At 35.0% G+C, this 17,202-nt stretch overlaps 1 protein-coding gene across 1 annotated transcript; it reads right to left on the reverse strand.

The window, feature by feature from the left end:
* Window positions 1-7,749: 7,749 nt before the first annotated feature.
* Window positions 7,750-16,165, reverse strand: LOC122607739 (transmembrane protein DDB_G0273707/DDB_G0273361-like). The gene is made up of 5 exons (XM_043780768.1): window positions 15,785-16,165; window positions 15,576-15,709; window positions 8,338-8,485; window positions 8,126-8,232; window positions 7,750-8,013 (listed from the first exon to the last, which is right to left on the reverse strand). Exons 1-5 carry the CDS (start codon window positions 16,026-16,028, stop codon window positions 7,972-7,974), a joined length of 675 nt encoding a protein of 224 aa, XP_043636703.1. The 5' UTR covers window positions 16,029-16,165; the 3' UTR covers window positions 7,750-7,971.
* Window positions 16,166-17,202: the final 1,037 nt, after the last annotated feature.

Here is a 17,202-nt window from a genome sequence, read left to right on the forward strand (position 1 = left end):
TTCTCATGGGTATTCTTTCTTAAATCGAAAGATGAAACTCCGCAGATTTTGATAAATTTCTTTGTCGAAACTGAAAACATTTATGGAGTTCGTGTTAAGAGAATCAGGAGTGAAAACGGAACTGAATTCAAGAATAATGTGATGGATGTCTTTTGTTTGTCAAAGGGAATCCAACATCAATACAATTCTCCGTATGAACCACAACAGAATGGAGTTGCTGAAAGAAAGAATAGGACTCTAATCGAGACAGCCAGAACTATGCTTGCAGATTCAGGGCTTCCTACTATGTTTTGGGGGAGGCAGTGAATACAGCTTGTCATATTATAAATAGGGTTACTGTGGTTAAGCGTCATAATAAGACATGTTATGAGCTTCTACATAAGAAGAAACCGAATTTACAGAATGTTGAACCATTTGGTGTACCGTGTACCTTCTTGAAGTATATACCTCGGTCAAAGTTTGATCCAAAGGTTGAAGAGGGATTTTTCATGGGTTATAAACCGGGAACATCAATTCGACGGGTTTATAACAAGCAGACAAGCAAAGTTCACTTAGGTACAAATGTCAAGATTGTCAGTCATAAGCCCACTATTCATTCTGGAACTGGAAAAAACTTCAATTACGATAGTGTGTTTAGTTCACTACACGGTCCTGATTCTTATTCAGATCCTGAGACAGTTGATGATGTGATTATTTTAAGAGATCACATGGATACTTCTCCTACATCTCCGCCTACTCGAAATGTTGATACTACTCCAACCAAAGTTCAGTCTACTACTGATGTTGATGAAAGTGGTAAGGACAAGAATAAGACATCAGATTCAAATGATAATGAACCCGAGAACACTACACCACTTACTCCATCGAAGGTTACACTACCTGATGATGATCCTATTTCTGAAGAATCGGAAGATGATTTTAGCTCTCCTGAGTTTCAAATTAGAACAAATTTAGGAGAAAGTCTGAATGTTGATTCGGTTCCTCAATATCGAGTTAATAAGAATCATCCAGTTGAAAATATTCTTGGTAATGCTACAGAACCTGTTCGAACTAGAAATCAGTTAAATAAGGACTTGACTAGTTTGTTTTGTGAAGTGAAAGACACTGGATTGATAACTGAGTCTTTATATTCTGGTTTCATTTCACAAGTAGAACCTAAGAATGTTAAGGCAGCACTTCAAGATCCATTTTGGGTTGAAGCTATGCAAGAAGAATTAGCTCAATTTGAAAAACTTGGAGTTTGGGAGTTAGTAGATATACCTAGAGGTAAAGAACCGATTGGAACTCGTTGGGTATATAAATGCAAACGAGATGACAAAGGGATTGTTACTAGAAATAAAGCACGTTTGGCTGTTCAGGAGGTTGCACAACGAGAAGGATATGACTATAACGAAACTTTTGCACCAGTTGCTAGGATTGAAGCTATAAGGTTATTTTTTAGCCTATGCAAGTTTCAAAGGTATAAAGGTGTATCAGTTAGACGTTAAGAGTGCCTTCTTATACGGTGAAGTTAAAGAAGAAGTGTATGTTCACCAACCACCGGGGTTTGAAGATCCGAATTATCCAAGAAGAGCATATCGTTTGGATAAGGCTCTTTATGGATTGCATTAAGCACCCAGAGTGTGGTATGAAAAAATGTCGACACATTTGTTGACAATGTTCAGTGAATCTGAAGGCTCCATACAATGTTGACAGAGTATGGGAATGCAAGGTTTTACCTTGTCTCAAGACCACGATCATATGAGACCAGTTTGAAAATATCACAAAAATTTTCAAGAAGTATGTCCTTATCTTTATTTACACCTAACCCTCTCAACTGGTTTATGATAGACATAAATCTGGTGTAGGTACCAGTTAATGATTCATTGGGTAGGGCAAAAAATGACTCGTACTTCTTATTTAAAGCCACTTTTCTGGTAACAATAGTATCATCACCACCTTCATACTGGTTCACTAGTTCATCCCACATGCTTTTAGCACTGGGATAAAGCACTAGTGTGGGAACAAGAGCTTTAGGAACGGCCCCAAGGATCATGACTTTTAAGGTAGTGTCAATATTGACCAGTCTCCTTTCCTCTTCAGACTAGTGTTCCTCCCTCTTTTCCTTGTCAGATCTTGCTCCAGTTGGATCAAGAAGTGGATTGAGAGGACTTCTAGGAATATAAGGTCCTTCATTTAAAATTTTAAGCATATTCCTCTCAATACTAGTAACATGTAATAACATCCTAGCTTTCCACGTGCCAAATTCATCACCATTCCCACTAAATTTGGGAACATGAGTGTTTGAGTAGTGCACATGCACGTGTGGAGAAGCATGAATAGGAGGTGGTGGTGGTGGATTATTGTTAACAAGGTCATTAGTCTGTTCAGTTTCATTAATGGGAGGAGATCCAGTATTTAAAGGGTTTCCTTGTGTATTCTCTGGGTTGGCCATTGAGAAAATGCAGATCTAGGCAAGTATGTTAGCCTTAAGCTCTGATATTAATTGTGAAGTCCCTCACTCGATGGTTTAACCCACAAGTGTAGAATACAACAAGTCAAGTAATCACTAGATAGGACTAGTATGAAACGTCAAGTAAGCACTAGATTGGACTAGTATTACAATAAATATAAATGCAAGAATATATATAGTAATACGTACTTAAGCAATATAAAGATAAGCAAGTAAAGTGAATGGTGAGACACAATTTAATTTTTCAAGTGTATTTTATTTATTGATGTTAAATAAAATACAAGGTTGTTGCGGAAGAAGATATTACAAAGTAAGTATCTAAACAACCTATGAATTACTAGTGATCTAACTTTGCTAAATAAACTCCTTGATCGAAATACTTAAAGTTGTGAAGTATAACTGTTTAGATCGAGAGTATTTGAGCAAAAGCACTTTGCAAAAGTGTGTATTGGACGAGGGAAATGACTTAGTATTTATAGGCAAAAAGAATAAATATAATATTCTTTTTGCCGTACAAATATGGTTACATACATTTAAGGAAATTACTTTAATTCCTTAAATGCATTGATTAAAGTACAAGAATAAAGTCACATGATAGTGACTTGTCTTCTAATTAACCAACCACCTTTACATGCGTGTAAGACTTTTAACAAAGGACAAATGGATTGTCCGGGTAAAGGCATATAAAGTCATAAAGTCAATTCCTCGTAATCAGTGTTCAGACTTGTAAGGTCTAGAACACTGACAAGGACTCCAGTCAGGAGATCTGGTAAGTCTTCCAGTGAGCTCCGCTATTTGTTAGACTTCTTTCTTCAGACTTCAGTCTTTGACTTCAGTGAGAATGTTCTTCAGTGAGATGATCTTTGACTTGAGAGAAGTCCAGTGAACAAATCTGGTGGAATCCAGATTCCTGTACAAGTAAGTTGTTCACTGGTCTTCACATAATTTCTGGACAAATCTTCAGAGGGCTCCCGACTCTTTATCTAGACAAAGTGCAGTAAACATATCTTCGTCTGGAGCGAGTCTAGTAAATCTGGACCTAACAGTTGAGGATAGAGCAATCATGACTGAGGCAATTCCAGTGACCTCTATTCAAGGTGAAACTACTTTGGTAGTTGATGATTCGGAAACTGACGCAACTCTTCAGGAAACTGACCAAGTACGTCAGGAGTCTGAGCCCACTGCTCAACCCTTGATTACATTCATGGATCTGGACATGAATGTTAATGATCAGGATATTCCAATAGAGTCTTCGGATTCTGAGGAAACTGCATCTGACAATGAGATTCTTGACCATTCTGTACAAGATCAAGACCCTTCATCTCTTGTCAGTTTTCAAGATGTTCCAATTTCAGTTTCACCATCCATACAATTAAATCCCACATATGCTCCATCTTCAATTATCTCTCCATTTATGTCTATAAATAGACATATGCCACCACCACCGTCGCCGTTGCACACACCTGAGCATTCTCAGCATGTGCAACAACCAGTTTTCCTTCTTATTTTCCTCGCCCAACTGTTGGTTCCATTTCTTTGGCTTCTGGCCAGTCTACTGAGGAGGCATCCTTACAATTGCCACCTCCAATGACTATAGTTGCTTTTACTGCTGGTCCAGTAACACCTTCCCCTCCGTCACTGGATAGTCAATTTGTCTCCTTCACTACCGACATGAAAAACCTTATTGATAGGGTGGATGGTGTTCAAAAGACAATTGACAAAAACACCAAGTCTTTGTCCAGATACCACAAGGATCATATGACAAATGTTAAAGTGGTTGATCTGGCCATCAATAAGTTTACAACAAATGAAGACTTGGTGGTAAACAAGCTCAATGAGTTGGTCACTGGCTGCAATAATCTGGTAACAACACTGAAGGAAGCCTTTGACCTAACTCAATCGAAGGTTACATCTTCTATCTCCAATCTGCTGGGCACAACTGTTACATCATCAGAAGTAGAACTGAAGGAGTTAGAAAGGCAGGTGAAAGCACTGGTTGAGAAACCTGACCTCAATGTAACTGAGCTTGGACAGCATTTATCCACCTCAGTTGGCCAGAAAATTGAAGATACTTTGGCTACCAGAGAACAACAATTAATTGAAAAGGTGATGTCTAAAATCACCAAGATTGCTTCTCCTCAGGTTGATCTGACTTCAATTACAAATGAGATCACCCAGATGAGAGGTAGTCTAGACTCTCTGGCTACTAAGGTGTCTAAACATTCAACTGCCATTTATAAACTGGCAACTGAGGTTGGCAAGGAAAAAGAGAAGGAAATTGTTAAGGATGGGCAAGTTCAAAATGGTGACAATGTTTTAGCCCAGTCCCAAGAGGTAAATAATCTGTGGAGGTCCTTCAGGATGATGTGTTCTATCTTCAAGGAGTGCAAGGACCATCAGTCGTGGCAACCTCTAGACCGATTGCCATCCAACCAAGTTGACTAGGATGCAATCCGGAAGGGTCTAGATGTTGCCAAAGGGGAAAAAAGTCTAGTCGTTGCACCAAGGACAATCATCCCTAAAGGCTCATCTGGCCAAGTGCAAGAAAGTGTGGCTGGTGAGAATGTTGAGGCTGCTGGTACTGATGCCATTCATCATGTGATTGAACAGTTTGAGGATATGGCTGATCCCAGGGGGAAGATTGATAAGGGCAAAGGGCAGGTGACTGATGAATCTGCCAAGAAAACTGGTACTGAGGATATGCTTGAAACTGGCAATGTTGATAGATTGCCACCAGTGTCTTCATATGAAAGTAAAAGACTGGCAAGGATGGGCGAGCAGTTCAAAGAACAAAGGAAAATTGAAAAGCAAAATCAAAGACTCACAAGGGCCCAGATTTCTGACCTGGGTACCTTAGATGCCAGTGATGCTGGTTTGTTGGGCATCACACTGGAGCAATATCAGAAAATCAAGCATGACCAAAGGATTATTGGTGTTCTTAACAAAATGTTGGATATACAAATTGATAAAGTATATCCAGGCAATGGAGTTGAATATGATGCCAAGAATCTGACCTGTATAGTTGAGAAGATAAAGGAGATTCGGGCTGGTGGGATTCAGAAAAGAATTGATAATGTCAACAAAGTTGTTAGAAGGGTATTGAATCCACCAAGGAGGCCCTCTCAGTCAAAGCCCAAACCTCTGCCCAGGGATGCCAATCTGAGAACTTGGATCGAACCAACTGGTGAGGTTTCCCATGAAGATATTAAGGCTACTGTGCAATATGCTGGAACTGGTGCCCCAAAACTTGAAAATGAATCAAATGCAAGAGCCTATTATCAGTCAATAATGAGCAAAAGAAACCATGTTGGGAAGATCACTGCAGTTGATGTAACCATCCGGCCAGGTACCAAAACCTTTCATTTGTCAGTCAATTATTCCAGAGGTCCATTGGTGAAGACTGAAAATGCTTGGGTGCTTGGATATGGATTTTCTGAATGGGTGGAAATGGTGAATATTTTGGAACAAAAGCCAACGAAGAATAGGTTTGAAAAGGTGTGGTTGAGCTTGTTGAAACACAAAATTGATCACAAGGAATAACTGGAAGAAAAGCTACACATCGACCCTGAGGATGGTCAGCCTATTGGTTCGTTGACCAGGAGAAGGAGAACTGGCGAAGGGCCATCTGTTTGAGTTCTACTTCTGTTTTATCTACTTGTATTTTTATTTACCTTCTTGTAACTTATGAAATTTTTACATCATGTATATACAACTGGCCAGATTCTAACCCACAAGATAGATAAGCAATAAAATCTAACAAGTCAAAAAGAAAAATACCTAAGGCATTTGATGATCTATAAAAATGCCTTACAAAATTAGATAGATTTTGTCAAACCAAGTCCTTTCAAGTTAATACTCGTATAGATACAAAACTTGAAAAGACTTGTGTATATTTATGGACAAATAGGGGAATTTGTTAGGTCCAGTTTTAGCAAAACTAGCCAGTCTCCAGTTGCATCTGGAGACCTAAAGATTTGTCCAGAAATATAAGAGGTCCAGTTGCAACTTACAGTTTATGCAACTGGTGACCTCCTCCAGTTAAAAGATCTGACCCAAACCAAAAAACGGTCTAGTTGAAGTCGAAGACATCAAATGGAAGATAGAGATTGGCCATGGCAGCGAAACCCAGTGGCAATCTGAACAGATCAAGACTGGAGAGCATCATTGTAAAGTACTTACAAAGCTTTACACTGATTACGAGGGAAAGGCCTTTATTGCTTTATGTGCTATTACCCGGATAATAGATATTATCCTTGTATAAAGTACAAAGTACATAAAGCAGGTTGGATAAAGTATACTCTCTGTCATACTTTATCAAGCATTTTCAAGGAAAAGTAAACACTTCCTTAAATGCTCTCAACCATATTTGTACGGCAAGGTTGACATCCCAATGTCAACCTTTGCCTATAAATAGAGGCCATTGCACAATACAATATCACATCTTTGCAAAATATACTCTGCAATACTTTGGTGTGCTTGTGCAATATTCTCTCAATCACTAAAAGAAACATTTCACAACTTTAAGTGTTTCGATTGACAAAGAGAATTTTCAAGTTTAGATCAATTGTATTTCATAGGTTGTTAGGATATTTACATACTTGTAATATCTTGGTTCCGCATCAACCTTGTATTTTGTTTATATTCAATAAATAAAATACATGTGAAAAATACATATTGTCTCACCTTTACTTTACAAATTATTTACTTATTGCTTTGTATTAACTTATTTACACTTGTCCTCTTAATAAGTAAACCTTCCCGATTAACCTGGTATACTAGTCACTGAACGTATTGAAAAGAAACTTCACTATTGACATAGAGGTGTCTCCAGTAGAGTACCATCTATTGAGTTGGGACTTACACACCTAACTCATATGCCTAAAGATATGCCTACTCCATACATCACATGACACATGTTTTCCATTAATTCTTTTTCATTATCTCTACCTTTGATCTTACCACATGGTTTCATCTCCTTTTTAGGCTTATCTTTAGGCATACAATTTAGTCTCATTAATCATTTTCCTTTTATTTTTATTTTTTTGAAAAACACATTGTGTTAAGTTTATATCACAGTGTGTTTGAACAATTTTTTTAATTTTCACACGCTATAAAAAATACATTGTGATTTAAAACTTAACACAATGTGTTTTTAGATTACACAATATAAACACATTGTGTTTTTAGAAAATACAATTAATACACATTGTGTTAAATTCAGATCACAATGTGTTTTGATTAGTTTTCTAGTTTTTACAAAAATTACCCGTTGGGATTGTCTAAAGTTGACAAGTTTCTTCCAAAAATGCACAAATTTCATTTCGATCATATACAATGCAATATAGCATCACCCTTGAAAAATTGATTCACACAAATTACATTTTGTTAGATCATATACAATTAAGCATAGAATCACCCTTGAACAAAAGACATGCTTGAATTTGCATATCCTTCTTCCACCCTCTTCAATATATATATGAACCTAATTGACCCAAAATTTCAAAACTTCATTACTTTGCTTAGAATTTGACATTGTCTTTCAAGTAACATACAACTTCTTGCTGCAAAAAAATCCCAGAAAAAAACGATTAGATACTAATGATCAAAAAGTAAATACTACAAATGAATTAAGAATAAGCCGGCCATATGTTTGATATCGAAGAGGAAACTTACAATCAAGCATAGAAGGAGACATCCGGCTGCACCGGGGAACAAGATATACCAAAACTTCAAGTGGTGAAACTTTACCACATCAATAAATAACAAAGGCAAACTTGCAGCTGCATTTCAATTAGAATTTAGCATTTGAGAATATACACAAAAAATTTTTGAAGCAAGTGTCGGGATGTTGGCTAAATGAAGAATTTTGTCATCTGGATTCGTACCTGGTGGATGAACAGATCGAGTATATATCATGAAGGCCAATGATGCAGAAAGCGCGACACTCCTTGAAAGCCAACCTGGCCCAAAAATTGAGAATGCGAAGACACCAATTGCTGCACAACCCATTTGAGCCATAAACATATTGTACTTCTGCAGATTCCCGTTCGGAAAAAGGAAATGTTTGTGAATTTTTTATTTATTTGCTATGTTTAAAAAACATGAGATTATAACAATCAAAGTGCATAATTCTCAGAGACAGAGCTATGCAAATAGCAGGCAAAAGTAAAAATATGTGTTTCAGTGTCTGTTGAATTCAAGAATTCAAGGGTTACATTCAAGTCTATCTATACTTTATATATTACTCTTAAATGCCACAATAACGCTTGCAACTATGCCTTTTCGGAGTATTGAATCTATTACTATATTTTAACTTCAGGTACATCAATCAAATTGTACTGAACCGAAATGAGGCTACCCCACTCATCCCGAAGTTAAGGGACCTAGCAAATTGCGATATCATACCTAAACTTGGTGATATGAACTATTTTAGAACCAATAATCAATGATATACGATTCCTACGTAAATTGTAATTTGTGATGGACTGACGTGATGTGTCTAATGGATCTGTTTGATATCAAAATTCATTGTCATGAACTATTCTTATATAAACTAGACATAAAAAATTTAGTAACTTTATATAAACGTGACATGTTGGAGTCTCGTTATAAATTTCTGAGATCAACATACACCCATTTTAGATCTAAACTCTGTATGCCTTTTATTATAAAAGTCATTTATGTAAATCAAATTGGGTAATTTCACTTACACATGACAAACAGAATCCATCCTAGCTAGGAAATATGAAATTTGATCATTTTGGGGATAACTGGAGAAAATAGAAAGCATCTTTCGACCAATTTACAAAAATAACAATGACCTTTAAAAGTTTTACTTTTTAGCAATGAACTTTCATTTATTTACGAAAATAGTAACATTTGACACGTGAACATGACGACGTAAACATTTTTTTATTACATAGCATTATTTAATGACATGGCATTAGTTTTTATTTATTTATTATTTAATTTTCATCAGTTGTGTCATTTCCCCAAAATATGACATGGCTCCATTTCAATCTCGGTTCTGGCAAGGTATTTTTTTTCGACATTTTTTTCTGAAGTTAATTTCAGCTTGATTTTATTGATTTGCGCTGAGTTTGTTCCTATTTTAAGTATTGAAAAGCTGTGTATAAATATCTTAAAGAAGACATAGATCCAACTCTTCTTTGTCTATCTCGAGATTTATGTCTCTAAAATTAGATACCAAAATGTTGTCTTTTTATTCAAAGTGAGACGAGAGTTTCATAGGTTGGATCTGGACCGTTTAAAAATAGCAGAGGTCCAGAGGTTGGCTCGAAGTTGAACAGGCCGACAGTTTCTAAATTAGTTGAAGAAATCGATAAGAAACCATCTCCACCTCCAACACCGCCGTCGTCGCTGTTGGAGATAGTAAATGAGAGTTTATTGCTAGAAAGTAAAAATTTTAAAGATCATTGCTATTTTCATAAAATGGTCGAAAGGTCCTTTCTATTTTCAGTAATTATAAAGTATGTCACGTCATTAAAAGATGACAAATCATCAAAAAAAATGTCCACGTCATCATATAGACGTGTCAAATGTTACTATTTAATGTCAACGTCATCATGTAGACGTGTCAAATGTTACTATTTTCGGGAATAAATGAAAGTACATTTCTAAAAAGTTAAACTTATGAAGATCACTGCTATTTTCGTAAATTAGTCGAAAGATGTTTTCTATATTACGAAGTTATCCTATTATTTTAATATAAAAGGTCTTTTCACATTAAATATTTATTTTATTAGGAATCTCATATGCTGGAATTTCACGAAATATATCGACAGGTTCATTTAAATATACGTAGTATCTTCTAGTTGTTTTATGGATGACCCCCTGTGATACAACTTTACACGTGAGTATAATGTTTTAATATTGCTTGATATGAGTATTATTATCTTATGATTGGTTTATGAGATATGCGAAAAACATGTAAGATTCACAAATTCATATACTCCCACAAGTTTACTTTATTACATTTTGTCGTCTTAAAATTATTATTAATAAGAAGATTACCCGTCCCACATAAACTAAAGATTAAATGACAAAAAACGGCCTTGTGGCAAGTGATTTTTACAAGTTTCATCCTTTCCATGCGTTAATTCCTAGCAGTCGTTAATGTGGAGTTAGTTCATATGGCAGAGGCTCTTGCCTTTTGGAATAGACACCAAGGTTCAATTTTTGTCAGTTGAGTTTTTTTTTTCCAGTAATTTAATAATTAATAGCATTTTCTAAAGTTGTGAACTAGTTTTATAAAGATAGTACTCACTCGTCTAAATTTAAGTGTCTTATTTTGACTTTTGAAATCTTTTTTTTTTCAACTTTGACCGTAAATTGTTTCGTATGTGTTATACAATAATTGATGTATAATGTCTAGATAGATTGAGTTTTAGATGTACTTTTTATTGATATAACTTTCACAGTGCGTGCCGTCTTCGAGAATTTAAAAAAGTTGAAAACCTGGTTCGGAAATAAAAAAATGGGCTTCTATAATTTAATATGTCTAATCAATAGGTTATATAAAATCAAATAGACCAAAATAGTTATAAAATTATAAAAGAAAATATTATATTATATTAATAATAAAAAGTAAGTATAAAATTAAACTAGTGTTCATAAATAAGAGTAGTTATATATATCTGATTATATATTATATATACCACAAATTTATACATAGTTTCTCGTGCAAACCCAAAAATTTAACCTGGTTTTTAACTTTTGTTATTTCCAAGTCTATCTGTAGTTCTGTACTCTACAAGTTCACTGTTTCACATACCATAACTCAGAAAAGATAAAATAATTATATACAGTATATGAAAATAGGGGTAAACTACAACATTAGGTAATAACAAAGGGTAGTAAAATGAAAAATATGAAAAGATTTGCAGTCATCATTTTCTTCACAAAGCATGTCTATAAATATCGGTCATCTACAGAGCTATATATATATAGGAGAGAGATCAAATAAAAAGATGTGTTAAGGAGAGAAAAGAAAGAAGGTTATATTAACCAATCAGAGTGTGACACGTCGTTTTTTTAAAAAAATTGCGCGGTGGCATTTTTGTAAATAAATCAAACTTTTGGTCAGCCTGGGTTCTGGGTCAGCTTGGGTTCTCGGTCAGCTTGGGTGGTCAGCTTGGTTGGTCAGCTTGGTCAACCCCAAGCTAACCCAACCCAAGCTGATTCAACCTGACACAGACCCGAAACTGACCCAACGTGACCCAAGCTGACCCAAAACCCATAATCTACATTTGTGTAAATTATGTGTAAATTGTGTCAAGCTAACCCAACCCCAAACTGACCCAACCTGACCAGACCCCAAGCTGACCCAGAACCCAAGCTGATGCAACCTGACACAGACCCGAAGCTGACCCAAAACCCATGTAAATTGTGCCAAACTAACCCAACCTGACCAGACCCCACCCCAACCTGACCCAACCCAGAACCTAAGCTGACCCAAAACCCATAATCTACATTTGTGTAGATTAATCTACATTTGTGTAGATTATGTGTAAATTGTGTCAAGCTAACCCAACCCCAAGCTGACCCAACCTAGCCAGACCCCAAGCTAACCCAACCTGACCCAAGCTGATCCAACCCAGAACCCAAGCTGACCCAACCCAGAACCCAAGCTGACCCAAAACCCATAATCTACATTTGTGTAGATTGTGTCAAGCTGACCCAACCCTGACCCAGACCCCAAACTGACCCGACCCCAAACTGACCCGACCCCAAGCTGACCTAAGCTGACCTAACCTGACCCGACCCCAAGCTGACCCAAACTGATCCAGACCCAACCCCAACCCCAAGCTGACCTAACCTCACCAGACCCCAAGTTGACCCAAACTCACCCAGACCAAAAGCTGACCCAACCTGATCAAGCTAACCCAAACTAAGCTAATCCAACTCAGGCTGACCCAACCCAAGCTGATCCAACCCACTGAGAGTTGAAGCTGACCAAGCTTCACAAAACTTTAAATTATTTACGAAATTGCCACCGCGCTTTTTCTTTAATTTAGACACATGTCTCGTTCTGATTGGTCAATAGGTCTATCTCTTCCTTCTCTCCTTAACACCCCTTCTTCCAGGATCCTCACCCTATATATATATATATATATATAAAACTAGATGAAACCCGTGCGTTGCACCAGTCTAGTTTACTTCCTAGCTGATTTATTGTAAACTAACATACAGTAAAAGTAATTTTATATATAATAAAATAAACATTAATGTAGATTAAACAATAACAACTGATTGGAATTAAATATAAGACTAAATAAAAGTGATATAAGACAATCAACAAAGTTATAATATGACAATTAATGTAAATTTTTACACATCGGCTACAAACGGACTCAAAAGAAACCATAACACAAATTTAAATTAAGGATTATGAATAGCTCGATAGCACCACCCGCACCACCTTAGAGCCGACTTTCATTAGGTATTATATTATACAAACAAAAATACCTACGATCAAATTTAAAAAATAAAGACTCACCAAGTCGAATTTGGATATTTAAATTGGGAAGGAGAGATTATAAGTTTTGTTTAAAATATCGTAATTGTGCTTTAAATACTTATATAATATATTATAAAAATGTATTTGATGTTAAATTTGTTAAAGGTCTTGTTACATTGTCATTAACTTATATGTACGAATAATTGTACATTTTAATGTTAAAAAATCTTTTTTTATATGAAAATTACTCTTTTTATCCACACGAAGACGCTAGCTAACATTTTATCCATTTATTAAACATGATTTGGGCTGAAATTACCCGGTGGTGTAAAATTCTTTCAATTTATGCATTCTTCGTTCACGACCTATTATGTATTCACCAGGACTTAACACTTGAGAAAAGGAAAAAGTCCGTTAATGGATTTATTATGACTGCAATGTGGTGTTTATGGAAAAGCAAGAGATCGGAGCATTTCTAATAATAAATATTTAGTGGGATGTAATGTTATCGGCGAAATTATATCATTATCGTATATGTGGATTAAAAATAGATCAAAAGGATGTTCATAGAGTGGTGGTGTTGGATGTCTTTTGATATTAAAATCTATTATATTGTATCTTGAGAAATATTGTGCATAATGTTAACCGCTTGATTTGAGTCGATTTTTATGAAAGTTAACATGATAAAAAATTAATTTATGTGACACCAATATGAACATTTGGTAAAGTTAGGATCTAGTGGGTATCTTTCATGGAATATGATGAATATCCATTAATAAAGGTCCTCCCAAGATGTTCGTCTTTAATTAATACTTAATACTTATGTTCTTTCCAATCGAAATCATGTGTAATACAGGTTTGTTTGTTTTTTTTCCAATGGGTTAAAATCCCCAACGTCATTATGATGTCATTATGATGTCCTGTAACGATGCTTCGATCTTGAAAGACCAGGGTTCAAATCTCACCAGGGTTAAAAAATCAATTTTTTTTAAACATCAGAATAAATCATATTATATTTCACAAAAAGTAAAGCCCCCTAAAAAATTGTTAGAGTATGTATCAAAGAAAATATTTTGTTCCAAATATATATATATATTATCTATACTATATTATAAAGCAAAAAGTCTTGTCTAAATTTTAAGTTTCAACATTAAAATTTCATGTTTTTTTATCAGAAATGTCATCCGATATACTTTCAACGAATTTTTAGATCCGAAGGCGAACGGCTAAGGCATTTGGCTATCACACTCTATGACCTATTACTTCCAATGACCAATCACACTTTATGACCTATCACCCCACCATCTCACCGCCACTAACTTGACGGCCGTCGCAACGCGCGGGTACCGTTCTCGTATTATAACAAAAAGCATCTCTCTAAATTTTAAGTTTCAACATTACTTTCCCAAAATGTCCCCTATCAATTCTATATTTGCTTAAAATAACTATATTACATTTTTTCTCTCCTCAAATCTCAAACAATCTTTTTTTTCCCTCTCTCTTCCATAAATCATTTATACCTCCATTTCATTCAAAAATTTTTACTCAAAAACCGTACATCGATAAATTATAATTATATGAGTGTTCTTAAAATTTTATGTTGTTTCATTAAAGAGATCATTCTATATACTTTCGAAGAAATTTTTAAATCCGATGGCAGAGCCCGTAAGGCTAAGGGGGGAGTCCATCAGGTATATCACCACATTAGGTATATCACCACATCACTGTCACCGCCACCGCTGTCATTACAACATCACTCCACCATCACCTCCACAACGCGCGGATACCTTTATCTCTTATTAAAGAAAATCTAACTTAATGGTCTCTAATATCATTCGATCAATATCAACCTATCATAGGTAAATTATATTATTGTTCTGGACAGTTAAAAACAAACATTTTGTTTTCTACATATGTTGGACCACAAACTTTTCATTTTTAAATTTATTTTTTAATTTATCGAATAAGAATGTCCTCTAACATTACTTATCCCCGTCAACACAAGAATGAACTCAAAAGGATGTGTAATTGTGTGTAAAAGGCAAAAAGCAAAAATATATATTCTGTTATGTAGATAGGTTTTCCCAAACAGTGTGGCTTTTTGTATGACAGACTTATTTTAAGACGAATTATTTACATAAAATAATATGAATTCCCAAATCTAGAATATTAAGTATAAAAATTATTCAAAATAATAAGCCGCCGTGACACAAGTTTTTAAATTGATGGAAAATAAAAAGTTGCGTATTATGGATGACTTTAATTTATTACTTGATTTATAAATTTGATAATATATATAAAGCACTTTACTATTTTTTGCAAATAACCTTTTGAGACGGCTATGGAGTTAAATTAAAATAAAACAAAAGTGTTAGGGGGAGTTAATAGTGACAGCATTAAGACTAAACCTTACAATGCTGAATATTATATTATACTCAAGATGATAATAATCATATTATAACTAAATCACCATATCAAATAACCTTCATTATAAATTATTTGTTATGCAAAAAATTAAAGTTAAGGTGGCTTTTGATTTATAAAGTTAGTGTTTATACATGTAATAAGTCAATAATGACAATCGGTTGTTATTATTTTCCTGAAAATAAAAATATTTTAAAAAAGAAAGAGATTTAATAGTACCCGAGCACCAGGGGTAGAAGGGGTGGCAAAAAGGACGGCGCAAACAGCTCCAAGTGGTGCTATTGTCATTGAAACACCTTTTTTAGCCAACATGTGGTCCATCTTTCCCAACACCGCCATGGCTGCAAATGCACCTATTGATAAATTCCAATATATGTGTTAATATTTTGTCAAAATTAGTACAAAATTTGATCATATATATATCGAACCTGCTGATGGCCAAAAGATGTCACTTAGTGAAGGAGCTTTAGAACCCATGTCAGGTTTCCAAGCATCCCAGTTGGGTGAGACTAAATTAGCCTCCGCTCTAACACTAAATTTTGTTCTTTTGAGACCGGAATCACTCGTGTCTCGGACGAGACTCGGGGACAGTCGAAACCGCAATGCATTGTGGTTTTCATGGTGGATCTTTACAAGATTTGAGATATACAAAGAAGAAGAATATGTAGCCATGAGGTATGGCTTAATTGGTGGTTTTAACGAGGTAAAATGGGTATTTATGTGTGTGTTTTGGTTTTAAAACATATGATTAGTGGTGGGCTCACAAGTTGAAATGAAAGAAGACAAGTGTTTTGTGTGTGTTTGTGTGCTGGCTATTGAAGGGTGAGAAGAGGCAATTGGATGATAAGGGGCCAAAATATGAAGCTTAGTTTTTGTGATTATAGTCAACTTGTTATCTTTCTGAATTTGTTATGTCATGTTGTCATTTTTGTCAATTGGATTGCTTCGCCTCACAATATTTGCTTTATCAATTACCCATTTTACTTTCTTTTTTTTTTAATGGCAATTACCCATTTTACTTGATTGTTTAATTTAATAGCCATTAATTAGGTCAATTCCAATTATACCATCAAATGCTCACTCTACATCAACAATACAGGGTTGAGTATTTATATTACTCGTACTCTATAAAATAAATTATCCATCTCTTTTTTTAACTTTTCTACTTTTAAAATACTTCAAATATTCTTGACTTTTAACAAATTTTTAATCTACACACTACATCTATCCAAAATATCCCTAAAATATTTTTCAACCTTATATATTCAAACTACCTATCTTTTATTTACTAACTTAAATATTTTTACACAATATACTTATAATACTCTTAATGAAATTATTTATAATATACATTTTTTGAGCCTTAAAATAACCACTTTTACATTAATAATCACATAGTTATCGCCACCACCATCACCGGTTGCGCCACCACCGTCGCCGCCACATTGAGCGGGTACCCTTCTCGTACCATCAAATTCTCACTCTACATCAAAAGTATAGGGTTGAGTAAAAACAAAAACCCAGAGGAAAATACACAAAAATTGAACAAAAAAAACAAAAAACCAAACCGATTTTGTTTTTGGCATTTAAATCCGCCAACAGATTTTGGTTTTCAAAAACCAAAAGGTTCGGTTCGGTTTTAACTAAAAACTTACTCAAACCGAACCTACAAGAGACATAAATCATAAATAAAGTAGTCGAACATATGGTTATAGGTAAAGTCTAAGCATAGGGAGACTAATGCTAATCTTCCTTTATTCTTTTACCCATCTCACGATCCACGCACTTCACTAGCTTATACCTGCTTATCCTGAAGGACACAATATTTTCATAAAAGCAAGTGTTA

This window comes from Erigeron canadensis, chromosome 7 (assembly GCF_010389155.1).
Source record: "Erigeron canadensis isolate Cc75 chromosome 7, C_canadensis_v1, whole genome shotgun sequence".
Lineage (NCBI taxonomy): Eukaryota > Viridiplantae > Streptophyta > Magnoliopsida > Asterales > Asteraceae > Erigeron > Erigeron canadensis.

Excerpts from the sequence above, each read along its gene's own strand:
- LOC122607739 (XM_043780768.1), bottom strand. The coding sequence starts at position 16,028 with ATGGCTACATATTCTTCTTCTTTGTATATCTCAAATCTTGTAAAGATC. Across the intron at positions 8,233-8,337 it reads TCGATCTGTTCATCCACCAG|CTGCAAGTTTGCCTTTGTTA; the intron begins GTACGAATCCAG and ends ATTGAAATGCAG. Across the intron at positions 8,014-8,125 it reads GTCTCCTTCTATGCTTGATT|CAAGAAGTTGTATGTTACTT; the intron begins GTAAGTTTCCTC and ends ATTTTTTTGCAG.